At 41.1% G+C, this 27,395-nt stretch overlaps 1 protein-coding gene across 1 annotated transcript; it reads right to left on the bottom strand.

Annotated features, from left to right (window-relative positions):
* Window positions 1-27,395, bottom strand: PRIMA1 (proline rich membrane anchor 1). The gene is made up of 5 exons (XM_072427880.1): window positions 26,816-27,395; window positions 22,560-22,681; window positions 19,155-19,302; window positions 11,371-11,482; window positions 1-5,261 (listed from the first exon to the last, which is right to left on the bottom strand). The coding sequence occupies exons 2-5, from the start codon at window positions 22,647-22,649 to the stop codon at window positions 5,192-5,194; spliced, it is 420 nt and encodes a 139-aa protein (XP_072283981.1). The 5' UTR covers window positions 22,650-22,681; window positions 26,816-27,395; the 3' UTR covers window positions 1-5,191.

Raw genomic sequence — 27,395 nt, 5'->3', positions numbered from 1 at the left:
TTTTATTTTCAATAAATGTTTATTGAATGGTTTAATTGGTATCCATAGTAGCTGTTCTCATTAGTCCATTAACAATCATTATTACATTTTATTGTATATAGTATATTTATATAGGATTTCCACTTTCCAGCACATTACAAACATCATCTTATTAAGTCATCTTCTGTTACCACGGGGCTGTGATATGCTGCTGTACAAATGGATCGAATGGCTGCCGTTGTACCTATAATATTCAAAGGCATTTTCTCTTTAGGTGATGAGCCAAGTACTGGTCTACCCGGGTATCACGTTATATTCCAGCTAAGGTACATAGACCTTTGTGAATGAAGGTTTGAAAGAACAATTGGTGCCCAAAGCACCCCATTGGATTCCCAATTAAATGTGTCTAGTGTATGGAAGAAAGGATCCAAGAATCTGCTAGGGACAATAGAGAGGTTGAGCTCTAGCTGTTGATGCCTTTGCTACGTTCAACCCTTCTTGTGTTCTTATTCATTGCAATGGAAGAATAAAAGTGAAACTTGAAAAATTGAGGGCATGACAATAATTTACCATAATGAACCAAGATGATGCTTGACGGGCTTATGTTCAAGTCCTTGTATGAATTGTAATTCCATGAGCACAAAGAATTTTACTTGCAGAATAGAAATTTATTGGTCATGGGAAATATTAAAGAATATTTCCAGAAACATTTATTGAGGGTATGTCACAAAAGCAATTCACAGATGGTAAAAGGAGCTTCTGTAGTCCACAAGGACCTTTTATAGTTCACTCCACTCCTAAAAGCTTTCATGCATTTCACCAAAATAACTATTTTCAAATTTTACTAAAACTTTGGGTAAATGATTGTTCTTATATTTGCCTATCTATTGTAAAGATACTTACTGAAGACAGCGAAGGAGCAAATTCTCTGAGTTACATCACTGACACCTATAGAAGGTGGGTCTGTGATAAGTTTTTATTATCTTCAATATTTGATGTTTAAGGTTATAATTATATTTAATTATTTATTCAAAAGTAAATTCAAATTGTGAAATTTTTGGGTCTATAAAAGAGAATCTTGTCTCAAGCAACGCATGGTACACTGGGTTACAGATGACAACCTACCCCACACCACATATTATTATGTGAAATGCTCTCTCCCTAATAAAATGTAAAAAGTTGAGTTCAGTTAATGAACACTGATTTGATTATTAAGGGTATTGCTGCATAAAAATTGCATGACATAATGTAAAATTGCTGCTATCTTTGTATTTTGCTGAATAGTTTATTAGCACCTGCAAATCTAATCCTAAATCATGAGAAGATGGTGACCCTGCTGGACTGAAATGGACGGCACTCAACTTTATGCAAAAAATAAAACGTATTCATCCTGAAAAGACAAGTCATAGGTTTGAGGTCATTGGAAAATAACAACTAAGTGAACAATTCATGTGAACCAAACCAAGGTCTTCAAAGATACATTCCCCTACAAACCAGATTCTGTAAGTCAGCAGAGCAAAATCAATGGCTTTGGGTGCTTTGGGGTTATTTCTGTTTTATCCAATCGTCTCCCAGTGGAAAATGTGATGCATTTATAAAGCAATTTCAGATGTTTTTAGGAGAAAGCATTTCTCTTTGTTTAAAAACAAGTAAATGTAATCAATAGAGATCTTTCTTATTTCCACTTGAACGTGTGTTGTACTTGGTGCCTGGATTCACTAAACTTTGATTGGTTTACCCTGTGTTTAGGGTCGAAAATTTGTCCTGATAACAATCAAACATACGTTCATATAGTATCACATATTTTGTTCTGTATTGTTCTAGATATAAACATCCTGCAAGGCTCTTTCCCTCGTTGTACACTATCTGGCCAAAAGTTTGGGGCACCTAACAAATCTACTATATGGCCGAAGTATGTGGACCCTTCTCTAATTTATTGACTTCTGGTGTTTTCAGTGAAGGGCAAAAGCCTTTCTGGTTCCGGCATGGCTGGGCACAAACCAGCTCCATAAAGATATGGTATGAGGAGTTTGGTGTGGAGGCATTGAATCCTGACCTCAACCCTACTCAGCACCTTTGGGATGAATTGGTGTGCCAATTGTGGGCCAAGTCTTCTCATCCAACATCAGTCCCTGGCATCACAAACACTCTTTTGGCTGAATGGGCACAAATTCCTACAAACACTCCAAAATCTAATGGAAATCCTTCCCAGAAAATGAAGGCGGTTATGGCCAAAATGGTGGCCCAATTCCATACTAATGGCCATGTTTTTGGCCTGGAGTGTCCAACAAGCACATATAGGTGTAATTGTCAGATGTCCACAAAGTGTTGACTGTATTTTGTTGGTGCCATGTAGGTTTTACTTTATAACTGTATGTACTTGGCACTAAAGATTGTTATTTTAATATATCAAACTCTGATAGCTGACATTGGGAAATATGGAATAGAATGCTTTTTGGCATCCGGTGTCTGTATCTGCCCTATGAAGTGATGAGCAGGCGTCATATTGAGTAGGGGGTCAGATACATTTTAGCAAATACTATTTTTGTAATTGTCATAGGTGCATGGATACTAAAAAGTTTGTTTCTTGTTTATTTATTGGGACTGATTGTTTCTTTTTCTGAAATAACACCAGGATCACGTTGTGTGGCTTTAAGACCCTGTCTGGGTGCAGTGTGTTGGCACAGACACTTGAAGTCCCCATCAGAAGACCATGAGAGTGACAACATAGGAGCACAATTGGGGGACCAGGGCAGAGCACTGTCACCCTATAATTGGAAATGTCAGAACAAAGACCGTTATGGCATTATTACCAGGAAATATTCTAGCTGCAGATTTAAAAATACTGAAAATAACTTTTGAAATGACATAATTGTATTAGGTAATTTTAGTGAATATGTTAGAAACGGTTAGAAATGTAATAAAATCCCTTTTGTATCTCAGTAGACTGTCTGACCAGTATTCTCCCTCCAACAACTTCTTGATTTTATTCAATCTAAAGATGTCCTATCTGGATGAATATGTGTAACATCCTTGGTTCCTATCCAGGGTTTAGCAAGTTCTGAGTCACGTCAAGATACGTAATACAGCACCGGTGTACTTTACATTTCCTCCAGGTGTCCCCCATTGATGTATGGAAGCCTTGGTTGTGGCACAATACCCCCACCTCAGCTTTCCTTTTACTTGGTGATGGAAAAATAATATCATTTGAGCTCAGTTATCAATGTTTCTACAAAAGGAACTGTCACTTTGCACCGCCAACAAGCCAAACTTTTCTATAGAACGACAGTTTGGAAGGAGTTTTGTTTTACATGGTTTTGCATTTCCAGCATCATCCAGGGCCACTGAATACATGTGCACATGGTGTTGTCTTCTTCATGCTTTTTGCCTACAATCCTTGTTCTTCTTCGGGAGTGGAGATTTGTGGTGTGATCGAGATGAAAATGATTTCATTATCAGTGAAATTTTGATGATTGACGGATACTTTCACTTGAGCATAGAGCTGCTTGGGTGAAGTTTACAGGGGAAACAACATCTTTTTTATATTATTCAGAGAGTGTGTGTCTTGTGTATTGAGTTTTTATACACTTTGTGCTCGTTGATATCTTCATAGCCAATTTTAATTTTTAGAGCCGTTAAAGCCTGTGACCCTCTAAAAACCACCAATAACTGATTTCATTGCACTGTCCCCCTTGACTCCATTGCATTCTGCCTAATGGTGAATATTTGCCAAAACTTGGGGGAAGTGAAGAATTTTGCATATTGCTGTGGAGTACATTTTTACTTTGGACTCAATATACTGAAGGCAGACTTTCTACCAATTACCAGGCATCCAGCACCTAATATGCATCTTCAGGATCAATTAATTATTCAACAAGAAGTAAAGGAAGAACAGGGTTGAATGTCCTTGAGCATGCACCATTGCAAATCAGCAATGCCAGTCACTATGAATCTGTTCTGAAAGTCCTTGTTTAGGAATTGGCACTGTAAGATGTCTGTAAATAGATCGTCTTCGGTATATGGCCTAATTTTAGGTGCGTGCCGTATGGTCATGGACTTGGAGTCTGCTTTGACTTGGAGCTCTGAATGATTCCCCCCACTTCACTATGATCTTCACTTCCAGCCAAGGGACATAAAGGAATAATTGGCATGGCTCCATCTCCTAACATGAAATGAGGATGGGACTTCCAATTTTTGGGATAATTGATGGAATGAGATATAAATGTTTTTTGTTCTAAATGACACTTCAGTGGAAGCTTTTCAGTCTATCTCTATAGAAGGTGTTGGGTGAACTTTCTACCTAGAAGTAGTCTCAAGGTCATGAGAATGTGTTACAAACAGAGGGAAAAGCACTATTCACTTTGATGATCTGCACCTATTCACTCCAAATAGATGAATGGCTCTATTAGGACCCCAAAAACTCCACTGGCATTTGGCATTCCAGAAATGTTCAATCACCAATAACCCTTAGTTTTTCTGGAGGTCTTATTGCTTCCCTTGGAAATATGTTTTTACTTTGAGGTGCACAAGATCTCATATGGCCCCGGACGCTGCTTTAAATGCCCATTAGCATTGTCTCCAGTAATCTCCATAGCCATTGACAAGAGAGCATGGAAAATATTCTGTGAACTGGGTAGACATTTTTTTTATATTGGCCGCCCTATCCTTTGGAAATACTTGTGTAGGTATCTTCTGGTTTACATACCGGTCAGCCTAGAGGTATTGCATAGTAGTTATACCACTGCCAGTGTTCTCTTTGATAAAGTATTAAGTGCATGCAATTCTGTTGGTATTCATGAACATTAACGGCGCGGTCCCATAGAAAATAACATAAGGTTTGTATCTTGGGTACTAAAACTCTGCGCATGCGGGCGTTCCTGTCCACATCCTTCTTAAAATTCTGGTTTACCCACTTCCTCGTGCCAGCTTCACAGTACTTTGCGGGCAGTCATTAATGGCCATAGGCTCGGCCGTTGTGAGCTCTCACTGGCCTTTCAACAAAAACAGAGGGAACTCTTCTGCCCAGCTGCACATTTATTCTTTCTGGAATGATGGGTACATGACCAAGTCTTCAGCCAATGGCCCACGTCATCTATATGCCCAGCCATATCTGGGAAATGCTTGTCTTTTTGCCCCAAAGAAAAAGTTCAATGGCTCTGCTACCTCGGAAGGTGTGTGGGGGCTGCTCGACCATGACAATGGTATCTCTCATTTAGGCTGTTTCAAGGGTCATTGCATATTCAGCTCGTGTGGTGCCGTTTTCTTCCTTGTGGAGTGGTTTCCTGCAAGAATCAAGGAGACAAACCTGTCAGTTTTATTTGCTATAAAAAGTCCATAGATGTCTATTTAAAAAAAGAAAACTCAATTTAGGTGACTTGAAGGGGTGGACGTCCCCAGACCCTCCTTCCATTGCTAGGCATACACTGATAATCTCCTAAGCTTAGTATGATTGATTTTATTCGTTCCTTTTTGATCAGCTACAAGTATTTAATGTAACATTCACTTGTTTAGGAATTGATTTAAGTTTTATCATCAAGCAGTGAATTGTGCATTCACTATTATAGAATCAATCACTGTCATAAAAACACTGAAAACAAAAACACCTGGAAGATTCTTCACCACACAATGCTTGATATCTAATCAATATCCAATATTGTTATCTATGTAAGTTAAGTATTAATTAGGAAATATAAAATGGTTTCTTTTTTTTTACCATGGTTAACCAATCAATAAATAATACCTTGCAATTATTTATTATTTTCGGACATCTGGCCCATAAATTGATAGTTATTTAATTTATTGATTGAACAATTTTGTGTAATTTAAAAGCATCATAAAAAAGATTAGTGGAGAAGAATGTAATAAAAAATGAAAATAAGAAAGAGTGTGAAAGAAATCAGGAACAGCTGGCCAAAGGAAGGAAGAGAGAAATTGAAGGGAAAAAGAAAATAAAGGAGGAAGGAAGAGGAGTAACGGATAAAAAGGAGAGAAAAGAAGGAAAGGAGTTCATAAAAAGAAAAGGAAAGAAAGGGAGGGAGAGAAGGGAAAGCAACAGGAAAGGGGAAATAGAAAGGAAAGGGAGAGGAAGGGAAAAGGAAAGGAAAGGGAGAGGAAGGGAAAAGGAAATAAAATGAAGGGGGGAAGGACAAGCCAAAAGGAAAGAGAGGAAAGAATAAAAGGAAAGGAAGAGTAGGGTGGATGGAAATAAGAAAGGAAAAGAAGGAAAGGAGAAGGAGGAAAAAAGATTTGGAGGAAATAAAGAAAAAAAGAAAGAAGGAAGGAATAAAAGAAACGAGACGTAATAACTTCCAGTAAGAAAGGACAGAAAGTTTTTATTCTGACCTGTGACAGCATTCTCTTTTACTAATGGGCTGATTTGATAATCAGCCGGCTCCTAACCACCTCCCGCAGAGAGAGCCAGCAATTAGGAAAGTGTAGTGGCAGTAAACAATCAATTCTGTTCAGCTGCTGTTCTCTGCAATTATATCACTACGGGAGGAAGCAGAGATTTGCAAGACACAGACTTGTCTAATTCAGCCGTGTTGGGAGGGCACTGCAGCAAGATCACCGAGAGCCATATTATTTGGGTAAAATATACAATTCCATGCTGGAAGACCTTAAACCGATAGCTTAAACAATGAAGCTGAATTACTAAGAGTGTTGAGCATGTTACATAGTTACATAGTAAATCAGGGTGAAAATAGACATAAGTCCATCAAGTTCACCCTGGAGGCTATCATTAGAAGCCCCCCACAATCACAATATTAACTGGACCACTGCTGATTCTACATAATATTTAATGAGATCAGGGGTCTGCTCGTATTTTGGAGGGGGGTAAAAGTAAACGTGAAGTCTGCTGGGAATTTGATATTTTTGGAGGTGTCTGTCCCCATGGTCCTCTCTGGTTCCTCTTTCTGACCTCCATGTTACCCCTTTGTCTTGTAGATACATGGAGGTCTACAGGGGGAACCTGTGGGATCGGTGGGTCCTGGAAATGTTGGCTTCCCCAAAGACTTGACATTGGCCAGTGACTACCCATGGGCAGAGGACAGGAGGGTCTCTCACTTCTTGGCCCCAATCCCAGAACGGGCCAGGCCCGCCATGCAGGACAAGCAATGAGGTGTATGGAGCAGAGGAAACGCGGAGCATTTATTGTCATCTTCTGCAAGAATGCATTTTTTGAGGATCTTGTAAATTAGGGACAGGGTCACTTTAAGATCTCTACAGACTGTATTCCACATTCTTTACCCTCTCTGCCTCAGAAAGATTTATTATTTATATTTAAGCTAACTTCTGGGCTCCTACCATCTGCCTTGTCATCAATCACAATAAAAGCCGGGGTGCCATCACGGCTGTTCCCCTTTCCTCACTCCAATTCCCAGCGCTGCAATGAAAGTGAGTATTTAGTGCGCTGAAGCGTGCAGGGTGGGAAGCCTGTCACAATTTCCAATGAATATTCATAAACCCTTTCAGGGTCGGAGGACACCTTTATGCTCCATGCATTATAGTGGTGGAATATACAGATCCTTAATGGCCTATTGCTGTAGTTCTACCATGAAAGCTGGATAATAAATCCATCATGGTGGCCACATCTCAAAGTGTATTTTACTGTAAGAATGTTTGTTACGTTGCTCCTTACAAGATCATAAAGTGGAAAGTTCATTAAACAAAAAAAACATCTTTACCTTCAAAGTGTCCGGGATCCCTCTGCAATCCGATTCAAGTCAATCCCTCGCCGGCCCGGATTTCTTCTTTCTGGTGTGGATGAACCACCGGGCACCGCAGCCAAGGCGTCCAAGGGCCCATTTGCATTATTGTTATGTAGTAGCGTGCACTTTGATGCAATACTTCAACTTTTGGTGTGCTGAATATGCATTTTATGAGGAATATGGTGCTTTAGGAAATTCCCATGAACTGGCTCCCTTATGCATGGAATGCAGATCGTATAGAATATTGCACCAGGATAGGCCAATGGTAATGCAATATGGATGCAATGTATTAAAGTTTTGTATTTGTTTTTAGAGAACTCCTTCTAAACAATCCAGACAGGAAAATTCTATTACATTCTGAACGCTGATTTAATACCCAAACTAATCTGACTACAAGACACAGTAACAAGAAAATTCTATTACACTTCTCTGGGCTGGGTCACAATGGCTGATTTATCCGGTATTTAGTAACCCAGACAAAATGGTTTGAGAGGATTAAAGGCCTGATTGGAACATCTTATTACATGTGTGCCATGCATTGTGACATTTGGTAAGATCCTAACCGCTGTATGTGGGCTAGATGCCAATTTATTCAAAGGCCGATAAAGGACATTTGAAAAAAGAATGCAGCAATTGATGACGGGTGTGTTGTGGTGTGAATGTCCTCGTCCAGATCAAACACAATTACGTTTATTAAACTATACGATCCAGCTGCATACTGCACGATACTCCAGACATAGAACAATGCATCTACAACATGTTCAGCCAAGCAATAGACACAATCAAAACGCAAATGTATTACATTGATGGCTAGAGCACTGCACCTCCTACATGAGGGGCCACAGGTCATCATAATACAATTCCATAATCCCTGTATATAGAGCAATACAACTTCTACATTATTAACCACTGGACATATTAAAATGTCATTCTAAAGACAGAACACCATTACACCAGCACTAATGACCATCATAACACAATTCTGCCGCTCACTGGGTATGCTCCGGAAGGGCGTAACTAAGCCGCTACCAGGTCTTCACTAGAGCCTCTGATGGTGAGGATAGGCTTGGGCCGCAGGGTAGCTGCCAGGTGCCACTCCAGAGCAACCCCCAGGTCAGTGGCAGCACCAAGTGGCTTGCGTGGCTAGGAGGGTATGGGTCAGAAGAGGCGGCAAACAGGCAAAAGTCCATAAACGAGATCCAAGGTCAGGGTCAGGCGGCAAACAGGCAGATAGAAGAAGCACCCTTGCACTAGGAGTTAGACTAGCTAAAACCATGAGATTGGTCAGGCATCTTTCTGTAGTGGGAAGCGCCTTTAAATACCTGCAGAAATCCAGCCATAGGCTGGTAAAACAGAGGGCGTATTTGTGTTACCTCATAGGTGAAGAGAGACACACCCAGGCCCGCTCAAACACCGGAGCAAGTCTCCAGCAAGAAGGGAACTCCGGCATGGAACACAGGTAGTGGGGTTACGCTACCTGCTGCCCGCTAAGTCAGTATGCAGGAGGGAAAAGAGAGGACCCGACGCCCGTGCCTGCGATTAGGGGCAGCGATGCCAGCACGGCCCGCAAGGCTAACAAGAAATGAACATATTACAATTCTTTTACACTTTATAAATAGTTTGCTTTACCCCAACATTACCAGCCACTGGACATGGAATCCATCACATTCTATAGAAAGAACTCTACACCTCCAATATGACTAACCACTGACCATGGTCATGATACCGTTCTAATACGCTATTCCTAGAACACTACACCCCCGACATAAGTGAACATTGGGTATATTAATAAAACAATTCTATTACACTGTATACATGGAACACTACACCCCCACTACACATGACCAACCACTGGATACCATCATAATATTATTATTACACAGTATTTATATAGCACCATCATAATACAATTCTATTACACTTTAAACTGCAACTCCAACATGACCAGACACTATACATGATTATAATAGGAATCTATCACATTCTATAGGGAAATCTCTATACTCCCAACATGGTCAACCAATAGAAAAAATCATAACACAATTCTATTATACTCTATACATGGAAACTTCACCCCCAACGTAGCTGATCACTGGGCACCATCATAATAAAATTCTATTACACCCCATACATAGAACACTACAGGTCCAAAATGTCCGGCCACAGGACACCATCGTCATACAATTCTATTACACCCCATACATAGAACACTACAAACCACTGTCAAATGACTAATTCTTTTTTTGTATGAAACATCAGTGGCTGTACATTGGAAACATCCTTGTAAAACTTTATTAATAATATTATTATTATTATTATTAAACAGGATTGATATAGCGCCAACATATTACACAGTGCTGTACATGAAATCATTCCAAGTGATATTAAAATCTGAAACAAATAAATGTGGTTGTAATTGACTACAAGGAAATGAAATCACCTGTGAAAGGTAAGGGTTGGGAATTATATTGTGCACATGGCTGCATAGGATCCAGAGAGTGACGTCAGTTTTGTCATTTCCTGCTCCGGAGTCTCTGCAGTCACAGCAGTGTGCAAATGTTTTTACCTGCGGTGTGGTTTTCCAGCACAGGTATAAAAGGGGCCTTATTTCCAAAGTACACCATTACATCTATTAATATATAAATTATTGAAAATCCCTTTTTTGTATTTTTGCTTTATATATATATATATATATATAACATAATTTATTTATTGACATGGTTTGAATATCTAATATGAAAAAATCAACAATTTTACCCTTTTCAAATCTGTATCAATTAAAGTATTTCAATGCAAATGTAAAACTGAAAATGTATTTATTTAACTTAAAAAAAAACCCAAAAAAACATGATATACCCCTCACTGGGTATTATTAAGGTAAGGAGCATGTAGGGGGTAATTAACAGATTGTAGAGCAAAGTATTCAACCAACAGTGCAGCAATCAAAAGTCCCCATGAGGTCAATCTCCACGAAGGGAATGGAACATCATTTCTAGCAAAATGAAAAATGGAGTCCCATCTGTGCCTATAATTACCAAATTGTAGATTTATAAATTCATGCATCACCCTTAATCAGAGCCGGTTGTAAGGGAGGGCAAACACGGCAATTGCCTGGCCCCCTACATTCTCCAGGACCCTAAATGACAGAGTGCAGACAGCCGGAATAAGGTTCATTTAGAGCCCTCATTTCATACTTGCCCAGGGCCCATTTTTTCAATATACCGTATAAGTGTATGATTAGTACAGTATAAAAGAAGTAAAAGAAACCATAAAAGGTTCCCAGTGCCAATCTACAGCCCCCTTATATTCCAGTGTAACTTCCTAACCTCGACCTTACATCAGCCACTTGCAACCCTTATAGCACTAGGAGCCAAACATTTGTTCTGCAGGGCTTATGTGCTAATAAGTGGAGTGCTGATTGGAGGAGACGGAGGGGTGATAGAGAAATGAACTCATTAGTTTGCTGCATCTCTCATTTTGAAAGCCTGATTGCCAGAGAACAAAAGCCGTTACCTTTTTTTTAACATGGTGCTAAAAAGTGGTGATCTAGTGGAGATCAAAAAGAAAAGAATGTTTTCTTAAGAAGATCAATGACCAAGAATAACAACAGAACAATTGACAATGATAGCCCCCTTTTCCACCCAATCCTCTCGGTAAAATACAGAAAGTTATATTGACTTACCTTTTGATTGCTTTGTAGCAGAGAATAACCACTATAAAGAGGACTACAGCCGCTAGGACGATGAGCAGGAAATGCCACCACGTCTCCTCTACACAGCATGCCGGGATCTTAACTGCCAAAACAAAACCGACCAATCAGTAAGAGGGCTCCGAGTAGCCCCACCTCCTAGGAATCAGCAGCTAGGATATCTCAGTTTAAATCCCTCTTGGTTACTGTCATCTATATATTTTGTAGATACATTTTATTCATGCAGAAATAACACACAAATCATATGAAATTATCATTTACAGGTTTCTTAAAATAATTCCCACGCCTAAGGATAATCATATTTCTTGAATTCATCAGAATTTTGATTTTGTATTCTTAAATAATATTGCCAAATGGAATACTATTTTGTTTCTTGTTCTTGTTTTCAGTTATAAACATTTCTACAAATATGATACTTTCACGCATTCCACTGCATGAAAACATTTTGTATTGCAATGAACAGGAAAGGCAGCTGCGACATAAGGGAATACAGTGTAAATAATTGTAACATTTATAACATGGCTGTAAAATCTGCTAAAATGCACTGTTTAGTTGGAATTGGGGATAGCAAGCATGTGTGTAAGCCTCTCCTCCTATCCATAAAAAGCTTCTCAAAATCCAAATTATAGGAGATAAAAAGGGGCAAAATGTAACCCTTCCCTTTGGCAAAACCAGATCCTAACCTTTCCCCACCAGTTGCATGGGCCATGCTCAGGGAGAGGGCCTCATTCCTACTGCACAACCCCTATTCTTTTTGGAGGGGGGGGCTATAAGCCCTATATTATAAACCCTAAAAATTACAACAAAACAATGTCCTAACTAATACTTACCTTTCAGGTCCAATGATCTCCAAATAGGGTCCCGTGTTTTCCAGTGTCAGCTGCTTCCTTATGTACAAGGTGCTCTGCCCAGCTGAGTGGAGCTCCTGTCATTGCATTCAGCAAATCCAGCAAAGGGTCAGCCAAGGACAGCTGTCTCTGGAATTCCCCACAGAATGCAATGCCAGGAGCTCAGCCAAGGTGGATGGAGCTCCTGACATTGTTTACATTTGTCCAGCCAGTCTGGAAAGCTGGAAACAGAAAAGTGTAACACTTGTCATTGCCTTTAGCCAATTCAGCAGGTCCAGCGGGTCCTCACACTACAGTCTGCCTGGCAAGGAGGGCAGAAACAAGCCAACCCTGTACAAGCAAATAGAGGCTGTGACAAGTTATTATAAGAAGCACCTGCATAGACGGTAAGCACAGGAATTGCTGGATGCTGGGTTGTTGCACAGGTCAGAAAGAAATACACAACAACACCAATATGCCATTTCCCTATAACACACAAGAGTGAGCTATTCCTCATTTTGAGCTGATCTCTGTTTATCTCATGTGTAGCAGAGGTTGAGTATCATGAGACATTTTTATTCTTGGTTATACAGGTGTGTAATCTTTCACGGACCTCCAATAAATCTTTGCCTGGAAAACCTAGGCAGTAAAGCCGAGTTTCATTGCTTCTACCACTAACAGATGTGAAATCTCTCCCAGACCTTCAATAAATCTCTGGTATTGGAATGTGAACAGTAAAACCCAATTCCATTGCTATAGGTGTGTAATCTCTCTTATTCCAATAAATCACAACCTGGAGAACCTGACCAGCCGGGGGAAGTTATGGCAAGGCTGTCAAAATAAATGCCAAATGATGTCTATCACTGTCTGGGTACAAACAACGATATTTATATTTCATTATGTCCAGCACACATCCAAAGAACAATGTGATCATTTCATATTTAAAGTGAATGTATGTCCCAAACCTTTGATTTCTCTTCTATTTGCTAGTGTAGGTGAGGAGCTATGACCCATCTGGGTAGATTCAGCCTTTCTGTTTAATCAAATAATCAATTGAAATAGGTGGCCTTTTTTTTAATCTAACTGTAACTATAAAGGGGTTGGAAATAATTTAGTTTCCCCAGAACAAAAGATGAGGATGAACCTCCATATGTACTTTATTGATAGTATCTGAAGCCATGCAAATTATTTCTGTATGACCCATGTATAGAGATATGTTGATGGAGCACAGGGCAAGGAATACTCCATGGATTGTGTAGTCTAGAATATAAAAGTCTGTTCTCTAAAGCAATGCACACATGCCAGATTTCAGTGACAGTGGAAGAAATGAGCACTGTATACAGAGCACAGTGCAATTCTATGAAGGAAGGGGAATGAAGCCGATGGAGAGGCACCGCATTGCTTTCCTTGCCATAGGTGGATCATGAAAGAACTTAGGTGGACCACCCTACTAGATTTTCACCCAAGGTGACCACAATCATATCTGTCTTGGGACAAATAGAGCCAATGTATAGAGGAACAGCTCCTCAGACTGTGCAGTACTGATTTGATGTCCAGCTGCTGGTGCAAGTTGGAGAGCATTCCCAACTCTCTCCATAGTGTTACATTGAACAAAGATAACGGCAATGCAGGATAAAATCCAAAAACTCTGATTATTCAAAAACCTGCTACATATAGGAAGTCACAAGTCCTGTACAATACATCACCACACTGGCAAAGACCTCTAACGCGTTTCGCTCATCTTATATGCTAAATCTTGTTGATACTACATACTTTGAGTATATGTGTATGTAGCTTAGGATCTGATGGGTCTAAAGCAGCTCTGGGGGGATCTTGGAGTAGATTTATCTAGCTTGATTCTTGCAATGGCTGCCAATCTGCTGGAGCAGGCCCTTAATCCATGCTAGAAAGATCTATTCCAGGATTGTCTGATAAAGGGAAGTTGGTTAGGCCCTCAGAAGCCATAAGCTATACTTTTAGGGGATCATAGGGATCATAACCTTATGTCTGGCAATCTCTTTACTACACTGAGGCTAAGTACAGACATACATCACTTGGGCCATAAGGTTTACACTTTCCTTGAAGAACTGGTGTCCCTGTCTTGAGCTATGTACAGATGCAGGGGATTCTTCTGGAGTGAAAATCTGGCATCTGTACAGCTGTTCCCCAATATTGTTTAATGATCCAACTTGCTGGATTACTAGACAGCAACAACCACTATTGTTTCCTAATAGGAAGGACATAGCAAAACTTCTCGTGCGCGCCCTCCCTCCCTTCTCCCTGCATAGAACAGAACAGGCTGTTTGTACAATGCTTGTTCCTTCTACTGTCATTGGAAACAATCACTAACAAACATTTCCATCCACATTTATTACACGTCTCTACGTAGCTTTACTATTTACACCCCGTTAGAGAACATTTAGATTGCACTAGAACCTTGTGAGAAGACATTGTAAATTGATCAATGTTTGAAGGTAAAGCTGCTTTGCTTGAACAATTCTGTTTATCCTGGAAACCTTATGTAAGTTCTTATGCTCTAAGTTTCTTCCAAATGGTTAAAGGTTTCCAAATAGTTAAAATTTTCTTTACAGGTGGAACGTAGTGGACTGGGCCATTCCTTGATTATCTTGTATACTAGTTCATCCTACGGTTAGATCTCTTTGTCTTGATTCTCATCTCTGGGCATGTCCATTTTGGGTTATCTCACCTTTGTCCAAGCTAGGTTATATTTCCCATATTATAAAATACAATCCCTCTTAACAGCTCTCACCAAAGCCCCGAAGAAAGGGGACACAGGAACCCCTAAAACATACCGGCATACTATTTCTATGATAACATTTTCCAAATAAAAATTTCACTTGCTTCAAAACAGCTTAGCTTATAATATAAAATCCAGCAGGCACGGCGGGCTTTTATAGCGGCCACAGTAGGTGTGTAGATTGGGAACTCTGCACCAAGATCTCATCATATAAAGCCCATGGGTAATGGAAGACATAAAGGGATTTAGCTCTCCAGCATCCACCCAACACTATAATAATTGATTTAGGTGCATTGACCCCTAAATAATTATTTAGCTATGATGCCAAATTATGCTGAGGGGCTCCAAGAAACCCTCCCAGTAATATACTGCAGCACACAATGTTTGAAATACCAATGACAGTGACAAAATGTTCTTTATTTTTTCTGATCTCAGTGGCAGATGTATGTGAATTTATCAGAAGAGTACACTGATAAGAAGGAACAACCGTGACCTCTGTCACATCAACAGATTTATGACACTCAGGACAGTTTGCATTACAGAAGATATCGATCCGACGTTCCGAGCAAAGACAAATTTCATCATGGGTTACTGTGCAGAAAATCCCTGATGCTGCACTGAATCCAATTATTATAAATCACACAGCTACATGCAACAAGCACGCACACCTGCACGGTATGAGCTGGAACAACAGAAAGCTTCAGTGTCATTTTCAAAACTATTAGCATGGTATCCAGGGCCACCATGGCTAGCAGGGCCACCTAGGCCATGACCACTGCGGGTGGCATTTTTATTGCTATGACAGCTGTAGTATTAGCATTATAATACATAAAAGGGTTTAGCATAGGGCTGTTCTGTCCACATCCATAAAAGCTCTTACCAATGACCTCCCACTATTATATGGTTGTCCTCCCATGATTGTGCTTCCATGGTACCCTCATTTCCGTTACCAAATTTAATGACGCCAGAAGATGCACTGCTAAACCAGGAACTGGCCAATCCATTGGCAGGTAAAACAGTTCATATAACTTAGCTATTTGCTTGGTGTCTGGCTTTAAAGCAACCACGTGCCCCTTGTTTTTCACTACAGGTCTGTTTTAAGCTTTCTGCAAGGTTATTGTGGTGTTTATTGCACTTCCCAATTCAATACCTGAGCCTCTATGCCCTGTGTGCACAGCAGATAAAAGAAGCAATCTTCCTTGAAATGAAGTACAGACATTGCCTGTGGGCAGGAGATAGCGTCTTCACTGACTTAATTACATCCATATCTTAAAGACAATCTGTTGTTACTATTTATTCGTTATCTCCTCTTAAATTATCTATGGCTGTGTCATGTTGCCCAACAGAAAGTTTTGCTATAGCAAACTGTTTCAAATATTTTATTAAAGTAAGCTAGCCACATTCTTTTGCATATGTTGGCAATGAGCAAAGAAGCATACCCAACTGCATATTGGGTATGTGAATGTGTACATCCTTATCTGTGGTCATCAGTTGGCAAATCCAATGGGTCCAAATCCAATCCTGAGTCCAATGGAACAGTAGGAAGGTCCTAATGGTGGTCACTGATTGCCAAAATAATAAGAAATGCACCGTGAGTAGTTGGAAGCTTTGCCTTCGGGGTGGTCAACAAGATATTGTATGTTGAAGTAGCACAGGGTGTTCAATCTCATTTTCTTGTTTCCAGTACAAGTCATGGGGGAAGGGGTTATTACCGACATTTAAAGCATTGTGACTGGATTAATTACTTTTAAAATCCATTGCTGATATGTTTCTCTCCTGCCCAGTGTGCAGCATTTGCCTGGATTGTTCTGGTTACCTGCCAGAGAGGTTGATGGTGAATTTGGTGACCAGCTTCCAGCTTTTTTTCCTATTATCCCTCCCGGGAAGGATGGCATTCGGCACAATCTCATCCTTCAATGTTGTCTTCTGGCCTCCACCACTGCAGCCACCATCTTGTGCCTTTAGGAGATCCTGTGCATCCCAATATTTCCGGGAGGAATGGCAAGATGCTGCCATGTGCCCTTACAGGTGGCTCACAGGAGATGCCAAAGCTCTCTAAGGGATGTGTAGGACACCAGCAAGAACAACCTCAATGAAGGTGGCAGAGCAAAAAGAGGTGGAGAGCAAGAGAACCAATCCAAAGGGCTGCCAGTTCAACTGAAAAGCCAAAGGTACCAGCCCAAAGCCAGAGAGATCTCAGTTATGAATGGGATGGGGTTACCTCCCCTTGCTGTCCCAGAAAGATAAAAGAAACTGATTAGGAAACTGGCACCAGACCATGTGGCCCATTAGTAGGTCTCCCTTTACCTCCTGTTCTCAGCTGTAAAATGTTGGATTTCCAATAACTCTCTGGTCTAACAAACCATAGACAACAGGGCAAACACAAAAATTACCAACAATAAAACCTCTCTTCATCCCTACAAATATACCTTGACCACCCACTGTGTACAAAAATTGGAAAAGCAAGTTTCCATGGGCAGGTTCCCTTTAGCAGCAAATGGCTGTATCGTCTTTCATTATATTTGTATCGCCTTTCATTATATTTGTGTCATCTTTCATTATATTTGTGATATAATAAGTATCAGCAAACGCCTGTTCCTGATCATGTCATATAAGAACAACACGGATCCGACCAGCGCGATAATTAGTGTTCTTTCTCTTTTCACACAATTACCAATTATTAAACAAGGCACAATTTAATATCGATCGGGGCCTGGCAACATCTAATGAGCTTTGGAAGTGCGCAGGCCAACATAGAGAATTAATTACAGCTCCAGGATAATCAGGTTGACTTTTGTCACGGCTCCGCATCCATAACGGGGGCAGACAGGATTTTTATTGAGGAAATGGGACAAATGCTGAATCGTTAAGCGCAAGTTATTTATAGCCCGGCTTAATACTATTTCTACTTTATTAAATAAACTCTTTAACAAGGAGATTGTACATCTTGGAAAAAAAACGAGGAGACCCATCGTCTCCAATGACCCTGAGGGATAGGATTGCCCAGGCTGGTGAGCATTGAGATATAAATAGAATCAAGCTATTCTGGAGTGTTTTTAACCCAGCATGTAAGAGATGCATTGGGGACTTTGACTTCATGCAGGATCAAGTCCAAGGACCCATTTTCTAACTTTACCCACTCTTCAGAAAAAAGAAAAAAATCATTAGGTGGAAACCATTTTATTTGGTGCCTTAGAGAAGGTGTGGGCCCTGTGCAACAGCCCTGTGCAACTGCCCAGAATACCCCTTTCTCTGGTTTGCCAATTCTAGGTGCACAGGAGCGGCAGCCATGAGGTTTTTCTGGTATGAACCTAACTAACCTTATAATGCTGGGCAGGTAAGTGGAATATATTACATTTTTGTTCCCAGGTTTAGATACATTTACAAGTGTTCCAACATCTCGGTTCATTCGGGCCAGGGAGACTTTTATGAGGTTTTCAATATCTTTTTTTCCCCCAGGAACATTCTGTTATCTGGCTCTAAATCTTTGCTCCAAATTAGCAGTTTCTCAGGACTCCTCGGGTGAAGGGCTGAGCTGATCCAGGGGCCGCCGTGCACTTTTCACAAGCTGCGCCCTTTCTGGAGATTTAATAAATGGCTCCTGCAACGCGTTCACCGAGGAGAATAAAGAGATCCCATTGTGAGCAGTAATCCATACTACGTGTGAAAGCTTTCAGAGATATTGGGCTCTGTGCCTGGGAATTGTACCGAGATGAGACCTCTCTGCAAACCGATAACCCCACAGCTCACCGCATTGCCTGAACTGATGTGTCAGCGTTATTTAATTTCTAGATCCTGGGGCCTAAAGTAGAGTTAATGAATTTCCTTTACTTTGTTATGGCTCTGTGTATAATAAACATTTGTCACAAGCAAACTCTGATAGGTGTAAATTATACGTACTGTGCACCTATCCACCTATGGGGGTGGGGATGTAAGGTCCTTGGGGGTGGAGCAAAAGTCAATAATTCTTAGTGAAGAATTGTCTAATATATGGTGCTACAGATATACAGGAAGAAATAATGATTAACCTAATGTGGTGTCAAGCCGGTTACACACCGAATACAGAATATACAGGGAACTGATCCACCAACACAATGCAGACTATGGCTCGAACCAAGCAGGGAGGATACAGCAGAACCCAACAATCAGAATCTAGATTACAGTTTACTTACTAGGCGCTGGAAGTCTGGGAGGGGGTGGAGGAGGGGGTGGTGGAGGCAGTAATGGCGGAGGTCTACACTGGCACACCTGCTGGCATCCACTGGGCAGATTTTCCAAGGTGGACCTGGAACATGTTCTCTGGGGTTCGGTCTGAGCAATCTAAAAAAACAATGGAAAAATGGAAATGGTTATACACAAATATATATACATAAATAGTTATTATGATTGGTCACTTTTGTTCATTGCAATACTACAAAAAAAAATGTAACCAGTCCTTATAAGTTTCTACAATGTGCACATGCTTGACTTTATCAGCTGCCGCACATTTACTCTTCAGTCACAAGTTGGGGTTGGGTCGCTGACCAAGCTGTATTGTTATCAACAATGTATTGTACAAGGAGGTCCAAGATCTGGCGTGATAGGAATGGGGGTAATAGTTGCTGCTGAGGGTGCACTGACCCTGGGGTAACATAGACCGGCCTTCTGGAAGAGGAGCCAATACAACTGAGCAAGAATGAAAGGAAGGCTGGGGGGCAGACTTAATGAAGAGGGGGCTAGAGGTTGGATTTAATAAAGGGGGGACTAGAGGGTAGATTTAATGAGGAGAGAAGGCTAGAGGGCAGATTTAATGAAGAGAAGGCTGGAAAGGAGATTTAATGAAGGGGAGGGTGGAAGGGAGGCCTTATGAAGGGAAAGCTGGGGGGCAGATTCAATAGCAGGAAGGCTGGAGGGCAGATTTAATAGCGGGGAGGCTGGAGGGCAGATTTAATAGCAGGAAGGCTGGAGGGCAGATATAATGAAGTGGAGGCTGGAGGCAGATTTATTGAAGGTGAGACTAGGGGAAGATTTAATAACAGGTCCTCTTGAACATTAACTTATTTTGCAGCAGTTTCAAAATGCCATTGGCCATAGTCCTACCCAACTAGCTCACAATAGTGTTTGTAATTTTGACTTTAGAGGGCTCAGGGTGCACGGATCTTACTACAGATGTGTAAACCTTTACTAGTCAAAGAATAATTTATTCGTAATTCAATAACGGATGAAGGTTATATAAAGAAAAGCCATTAATATTAGATGATGCCGGCATTTAATGACAATATATGGATGTAGCTGCTCTGGGAATTTGGCTTGAACATGCAGGCTGAAGTACCGAGCCAATTATCTACGCTTAATTGTCAGCTCGGTATTATACCATTTATGGAGTCGGCATATTAAAAAAGGACAAGAAGGATAAAAATAGTCGGTTTTCATTGAAGCCCATTAAAATACACAAATAAAGATCAAATATCCTTAGTTAAACATAGACTGCTGGAGAATGAGGCAGCCGGCAAGGCAAACGATTCCTCATTAAAGCAGAAATAAAATCGTCTGAATAAAAATGAACATATAAATATTGGCTTTGCATGTTCTGCTGAACTTTTCTGTGCCCGCTGACCTCCTTCTAGGGATGGGTTTAGATAAAATGGGGCCCTGGGCAAAAATGAAGTGGGAGACCCAAGCAGACATTTGCAGGTTCTTGTACCCCTGCCATTGTGTTAGTTGGTGCCTTGGAGTAGGTTGGGACCTTGGGTGATTGCCTATCCTAAAACTGACCCTGTGCCCTCCTGAAAATTAAAACGGATTGGCTGTCTTTAAAACCGCTAATCTACAGGAGTGTTCCAGGTCAGTAGCTGACAGTAGGGAAGTCTGTGGATGCATGAAGCCAAGCAACCAGGATTTTCACGGGAATGTCAGCAGTTGCATGATTCATTTAAAGCCACCCTCCATGTGACAACTGTGACCTACATTGACATGAAAGTCATAAGAAGGAACCAGCAAGAACTGTGGGGGTCCCAGAAGAGCAACCCTTCTACAAAGTCTCCATTCCCCAGAAGACTTTGGCGGGCAGAAACTTATAAAAAGAGCAGCGATCAGTTCTGCAGGAGCTTGAAACAACACACTCCTGTGCTTGTGTGACAACGTTCAGCCACCACTGTAACCATTGCGAGTAGTGTTGTCACCTTAGCACAAAGGTAATAGCCCTCGTCTGTCCATAATTTGGAGGAGCTATCCCACTTTTGAAACAAAATCCCTGTGCTTTTTCTCCTTGTTTGTACTCATATTAGCTATCACAGTAGTACAATAAACTTTTCATTAGTCTTTTATATTATGGCATTTGTGTTTTTTAGAAATATGTATAAAAAAAAAATAATGGAAGCACTGCAATGCAGAGTGCTGCGTTGGACGAACTGCCCTCCCCATACCTCCCAACTGCCCTGATTTGGAGGAAATGCCCCTCTCCATACCTCCCAACTGCCCCTGATTTGGAGGAACTGCCCCTCTCCATACCTCCCATTTGCCCCTGAAGGAAAGCTGGGAACAACATAACATGTACAGTATAGGCAGGGAGCACAGAAAGTTATCAGCTTACCATATATACCCAAGTATAAAACAAGATTATTGGAATTTTTTAGCAATAGATAAAAATCACAGTTTATACTCAGGTGACAATTAGTGGCCTGTCCTGGAAGTGAATTTGCCTCTGGTTTGACACATAAGAGCTGTCAAACACAAGCTGTTTGTATTATGGATGCTGCGCCATGTGCTGGAGGACAATGATAATGTACAAAAGGTCATTTAGGAGCAAATTATACCCAAATGAAAACTACCAAATACTTTAACTTGTAAAAATGGGGGAAAAGAGTCCATGTGTGCAAGGAGACATTTTACTGATGTGATTTTTTTTTTATTTCCCTTTTAAAATAATGTTTTAGGAAAACAACACCAGGAATATATTTATTCACAATAATTTGATTGCCATTTATGTTGATCATTTTTTTGAATGTTAGTGGTGATGGTCGCATTTTGTGCCTTAGATTTATAATCGAGTCAATGCAGATTTCCTGTTTTTTCAGCTAAAAGTGGATACCTCAGTTTATATTTGAGTATATATGGAATTGAATTTTTGGTAGAATCAACACGTATTTATTGGCTCCTGTTGAATATAGATCAAAACATTTTCAACTATAAATTTATCTGACCAATGAAGTAGATAGCAGAAGATATTTCTTAAGTTTTACATACACTATCATGTGTTATAAAGCCTAATGCAAGGGAAGGTTTGCTATATCTGGGTTCTTCTGATCCCCTAACCAAGCTGGAATCTGCCCACTTTCTTCGCTTCCTTACATACAGATTGTTTATTTGAAGAACCATTGGAATCCAACCTCTGCCTCAATGGGGAGATTTCTCTTCGTTTCCTGTTACAATAACAGATCAGGAAGTGAAATCTCCCCCGAGTGCTGGGGAATCCTATAACCCTGCACCACAAGCTGATATTGGGATCCTGCTACTGATCCATGAATATAATGATGATAGAACCCTGGTACAGCATGAGCAGCCAACGCCTCCATCCATACAAGAAGATCAGTCCTTACCTGGAGGAATCCAGCGAGAGGGAGAGTCAGACAACGAATCAGGAGAGAGGAAGAGAATGGACAATACAGCCAAGGCCTCCCGTTCTGCATCACGCCTGCGGTGCCACTTACAGTCTGCACAACTAGAGAGAGACAATGGAGTTATAAAGCCACCAACATTATACATATCAACTATATAACCATAGAAAATAAAGCCCTCCATATGACATTATTCTACTGCAGGCACAAGGAAGCATTTCCTCAGTCTTCTCTACCCCAGTGATTTCTTCTGATATTACACAAAGTGTAACCAGTACTACAGAACTATTGATGCGTATAGGAGGATGGGTGTTTTGTTCTGCAAACTTTGCCACTCAGCAATCGCTGCTTCCCCACCCAGAGAATGCAAAGAAATGATTGAGTATGGAAACCCCAGATATAACAGAGGACAGATTCATCCATCACTGCAAACAGCACCCATTGTCATCCCCTGCTGTGGTACTGCCTGATACAAGGATTTCCTATATCCACTACAGAATCTCCAGGCTGTTCCTCCTCGGCACAATCAGGTTGATATGCTAAAGAAGTTTCGACTGTTCACTCAGCAAAAATTATTCACTTTGCAATTTGCATAGCTTGGTAAATGCAGTGGAAACTCACTTTGCAAAGAATACCCAGATGCAAGGAAAGGTATAAAAAACAAAGGGTTTGCTTGCATGTGATTGGATGCCTGGGGTCAGCAGAGCCTTACAACATTATCATTATTGTTATTATTATCATTATCATTATCGTTATTATTATTATCATTATTACACTGTGTACAACATTCACTCGTCCCAGTGAATAATCCTTGCAGAGGGGATCAGCACTGCCACTTGCAGTCTCCACAGTAAGTGCATGGTGGGACAATGCAGGAGAACATTTTGGAGACAGTTGTCACCCTTTTAATGGACGGGTTGGAAAAAGGATCTTAATAGCAGAATCCCGAAAAATATTTCATCAACGCTGCAAATTTAAATGTATTTTTTTAAAATGACCCCACGCCTCTCCTCTCACCTTCCCCAAATATAGGAGGCAGCAATGATGTGAAAGTGGAGATCAGGACAAGGAACCAACAACAGCCAGGTAGAAAAATAAAAATGTCAATATCACCCCCAAGTAACCCCCCCTCCCCCTGCAAAGGTAAATGTTTTTCTGGGGCACAATGAGTGGGGTAAATTATTCTTCTGTCCATGTTACATGACCAATCACCAAAATAATCTTTTCTTTAACCCCTTAATGGTCGCATGCTCTCTACGTCATCCCATACAATGCAGGATGATTTTCAGGTGTATCAGGTGTGTAAAGTCTTTCAGGGATCTGCAGGGTAGAAAAGTCTGTCACCTGTCTGCATGCTGCATGGAGGGACGGAAGCAGTGGTCTCCCTGCTGAGGTCTGACATGCCTCCAGTTGATTCACACTCCAATCAGCAGGAAGCATATGATTTTGATTTTTAAGTTCCTTTCTCTACTGCTCAACTTAAAACATTCTGTGGACTTGTCCTTAGGTGTATGCATGTTACAATTGTCACAGCCCTAAAATGGAAAGTTTTGGAGTCACCAACACAGAATATACAGAATGACATCTGATTGTAACCTCAGAGCTTGTTCCAGGTTATGGAATCAGCATGCACTGAGGGCCAAGCAGATGGCATCTTCAGAAAAAGCTCAGTAATGGCGCTGCCTATGTCTCACTATATATAAATGTCTGGGTTGCTGGGATATTCATGCCCCGTATTTTTGTGGGCAGAAAGGACATAGTGAGGTGCAAAGTGTTCCACTGCACAAGGACCCCAAAATCTCCTCTGCCCAAGTCATTTCTGCACAGGTTCCACTGTTGGCTATTACTGCAGGGCTATGCGTGGCCCCGGCTAATTGACAAATGTCACACCCATCAGTGGTGGCAATGTTATGGTTACATTCCCTGCTCATTAGTGGGCTGGAACATCCAAAGCTCTTAGGCTGACAAGAACAAAATTAGTAATGATTGTATAGAGATCTAATTGGCAAAGACAAGACAAAGACGAAGACAGGGCCTAACCACCAGGCTCCACCAATAAAAATATCACTTTTGGGATAACCCATCCTTTAAAAAAGTCAGTTATGCTCCAACTCTTGCAACTACTTCTGGTGATTTTGAGGATAGGGAACACGTACATATCAGGTGCCCATATTCCTATTTCTGGCTTGCATGGTGGTCCCATAGCTATAAAGGGAACATGAAAAAGGAAAGTGGGAGCCAACACCCCACCAATGGAACCAATGGATGCACGGCAGGAAATGCCTTCCAATATAAGTGCATTATACTCATACTCATTGCTATTCAATGCTTCTGGAAGTGTCAGATACATATTATTATTATTATTATTATTATTAAACATATGTCCCTAATGACAGGTTGTGGCTCCAACCGCTAGATTGCTGCAAGACTCAGCAGTGCCAAAAGGAATGGGACCATGGCACAATGATGGGGACTATGGAATTCAACACTCCTGGAAATGTTAGATGCCAACGATACTAATAAAGGCTCCATGGAATGGGGTAAAGATAAAAGACATGGTATAAGGATTCTTCTCTGTCTTGGCACCTTCTTTTAGAATGTTTTGTTACCCTGACAGGTTCACTTTAAGGAATCATTGATAAAAGAATGAGCCCCAGTCTTTCTGTGAAGAATTGGAAAGTCGGTTTGCAATCTCCATCCAACAAGAATTTCCTTGTACTGCAGAAGAGGTTTATCTGCTGTTACACTTCTCCAATCTCTCTGGGGATAAGTGGCTTTCTATCATCACACAAGGGAGCTAATAGCTTAGCTGCCCCGGGCAATCTGCTTTTTACAAATGTAATGACACCGAAATAAAGTTTCCTAATCTAAATGGTACCGACGTTGCACCACAGCCATCCTGCAAAATGTCAAGGCTACTCTGAATATTTACTAAAAGAATTCTGCTTTGCATTTTTTATACATCTGTTTCTGCTGTAACAGTATACATGAGAGAAGGCTGAATGGCTCTTGGGAGAGCTTGTGCCAAATATTAACTTGCTCCCTCCACCTGGAAGACAGCTTTGTGCTGATGCTGCAGATGTGCTCTGTTTACATTGCATGGTGTCCGCTGGGGTTTCTTAACCCCTTTTACATGCAGCAGCTAAAAGCAATTCAGTGCAATGTAAAACTTGTGCAGGGGAATGAAATGACTCCAATAAATGACATTGTGCTGGAGTGGTAGTGGCAGACCTTTCCAACTAATGAGCCCTTTCAGCATTTCCTAATGTCTTTCCTGCACTGTAAATAGGGGTGTTGCTAATTTGTGTGCGGGATTTGAGGGTCATAAAGCCACAGCATGCACCTGCCTAGGGCCGCCCTATTCAGTGATGGAGTAATATCCTAGCATAGCACCAGCATACTACATAGCGCTGTACAGTCCCTAATGCCATTTACTGTTTTAAGAGAAGCTCGCAATCTAACCTATCATAGGCATGCTACTGTGTCTCTCACATAGTCTAGGGCCAATATTGGGGGGGGGGGCACTAAATTACACTTCTCAATATTTTCTGACATGGGGGAGGAAGCCTGTGCAAAAATGGGGAGAGCATTGAACCTCCATGCAGGAAGTACCCCGGCTGATCCTGGGGCTGTAGTGTTAAAAGGCCAAAGTGCCAGCCACAGAGCCACGGTGCCAATGTTATTCCTTCTGTAGCAAAAGCTCTGACCCAATTGTCATATACAAACACACACAGAGACATGCATATATATGATAGAAATACACATAAACATTATATAAAACATGACAAATATAAACCTGTTTAAATAAAACAAATTGAGTCCGATGAGACTCAACGCCAAGTGCCATTTTGCATTCTAATCATATTATATTTCCATGAGACAATAAAGAGTTACAAATGCTTACACGTCTGCCTTGTTCTTAAGCCCTGACTTTTATTGTTTTCCAAAGCCGCTTTCTAAACATGAATTGTTTGTCAACGCGTGTAATACAATATTTAGAGATGAATTACAAACATTTGTAAGTTCATGCCAAAAACTTACACTCCCTCCGTCTGGAATGCTTTGCCTTTACATTTGGGGTGCTGATCATAAGATAAAAGTTGCCTGATTTTGACGCTATCCAAAACTCCTAAATGCAATGGTGACCACACGTGCCACAATATTGCCAAACTATGGGCACACATGCAACAAACAAGTAAACATTGGTGCAGCTACAGGAGGAGGCTGGCAACACTCACCTTTGGGATAACCGAGGGGCCCTCTGCTTGTCCAGTCTTGTGGCCAGTCTTCAAGTTGTCAGCTTTTGGGGAGTCTCTGCAGGAGCCCCCAGGACCAGATCCTCTTGAGATAGCGGTTAAATCTCCCATGTCTCAGCCTCCCTAGGCTGCATCTTTTTCCAGTTTTAGGACACTCAGCCCCCTCTTCTCCTAAAGGTGACCAAACAGAAGTGTTATGTGTGTCTGGGAAGCCTTCAAAGAAGCCAAAGTGCAGGAGACTTGGAATCAGAGACTTTGAGCTCCCTGCAGGGTGACATCTTCCCTCCAAACTGTCCCTGCACAAAGTACAAGTCACATCCTCAGCAGCAGAGGATGCAGAACTCTAGGCAGGCTGACTGCAATGTGTCCTCCTAAGCCTGCTGCAGTCATTCCTCATCCACATCTAGTGAGTCCATTGTGTGTTTGGCACTCAGTGATATTTGATTGTTCCTTTTCTCCAGAGCCACATGATCCTGGATAGGTGGAGGGAGGGAAGGAGGAGGATAGAGGGGGAGCCTTATAGTCACTGGAGAGAAGGGGGGAAGCCCAGCTACCTGGCTGG

Source organism: Pyxicephalus adspersus, chromosome 12 (genome assembly GCF_032062135.1).
Source record: "Pyxicephalus adspersus chromosome 12, UCB_Pads_2.0, whole genome shotgun sequence".
NCBI lineage: Eukaryota > Metazoa > Chordata > Amphibia > Anura > Pyxicephalidae > Pyxicephalus > Pyxicephalus adspersus.
Note: the sequence above shows the minus strand (reverse complement) of the source record. Positions and strands in the feature narration are given on the sequence as shown.

Excerpts from the sequence above, each read along its gene's own strand:
- PRIMA1 (XM_072427880.1), bottom strand. The coding sequence starts at position 22,649 with ATGCAGAACGGGAGGCCTTGGCTGTATTGTCCATTCTCTTCCTCTCTC. Across the intron at positions 19,303-22,559 it reads CTCTCGCTGGATTCCTCCAG|ATTGCTCAGACCGAACCCCA; the intron begins GTAAGGACTGAT and ends TTGTTTTTTTAG. Across the intron at positions 5,262-11,370 it reads TGCTACAAAGCAATCAAAAG|GAAACCACTCCACAAGGAAG; the intron begins GTAAGTCAATAT and ends TGATTCTTGCAG.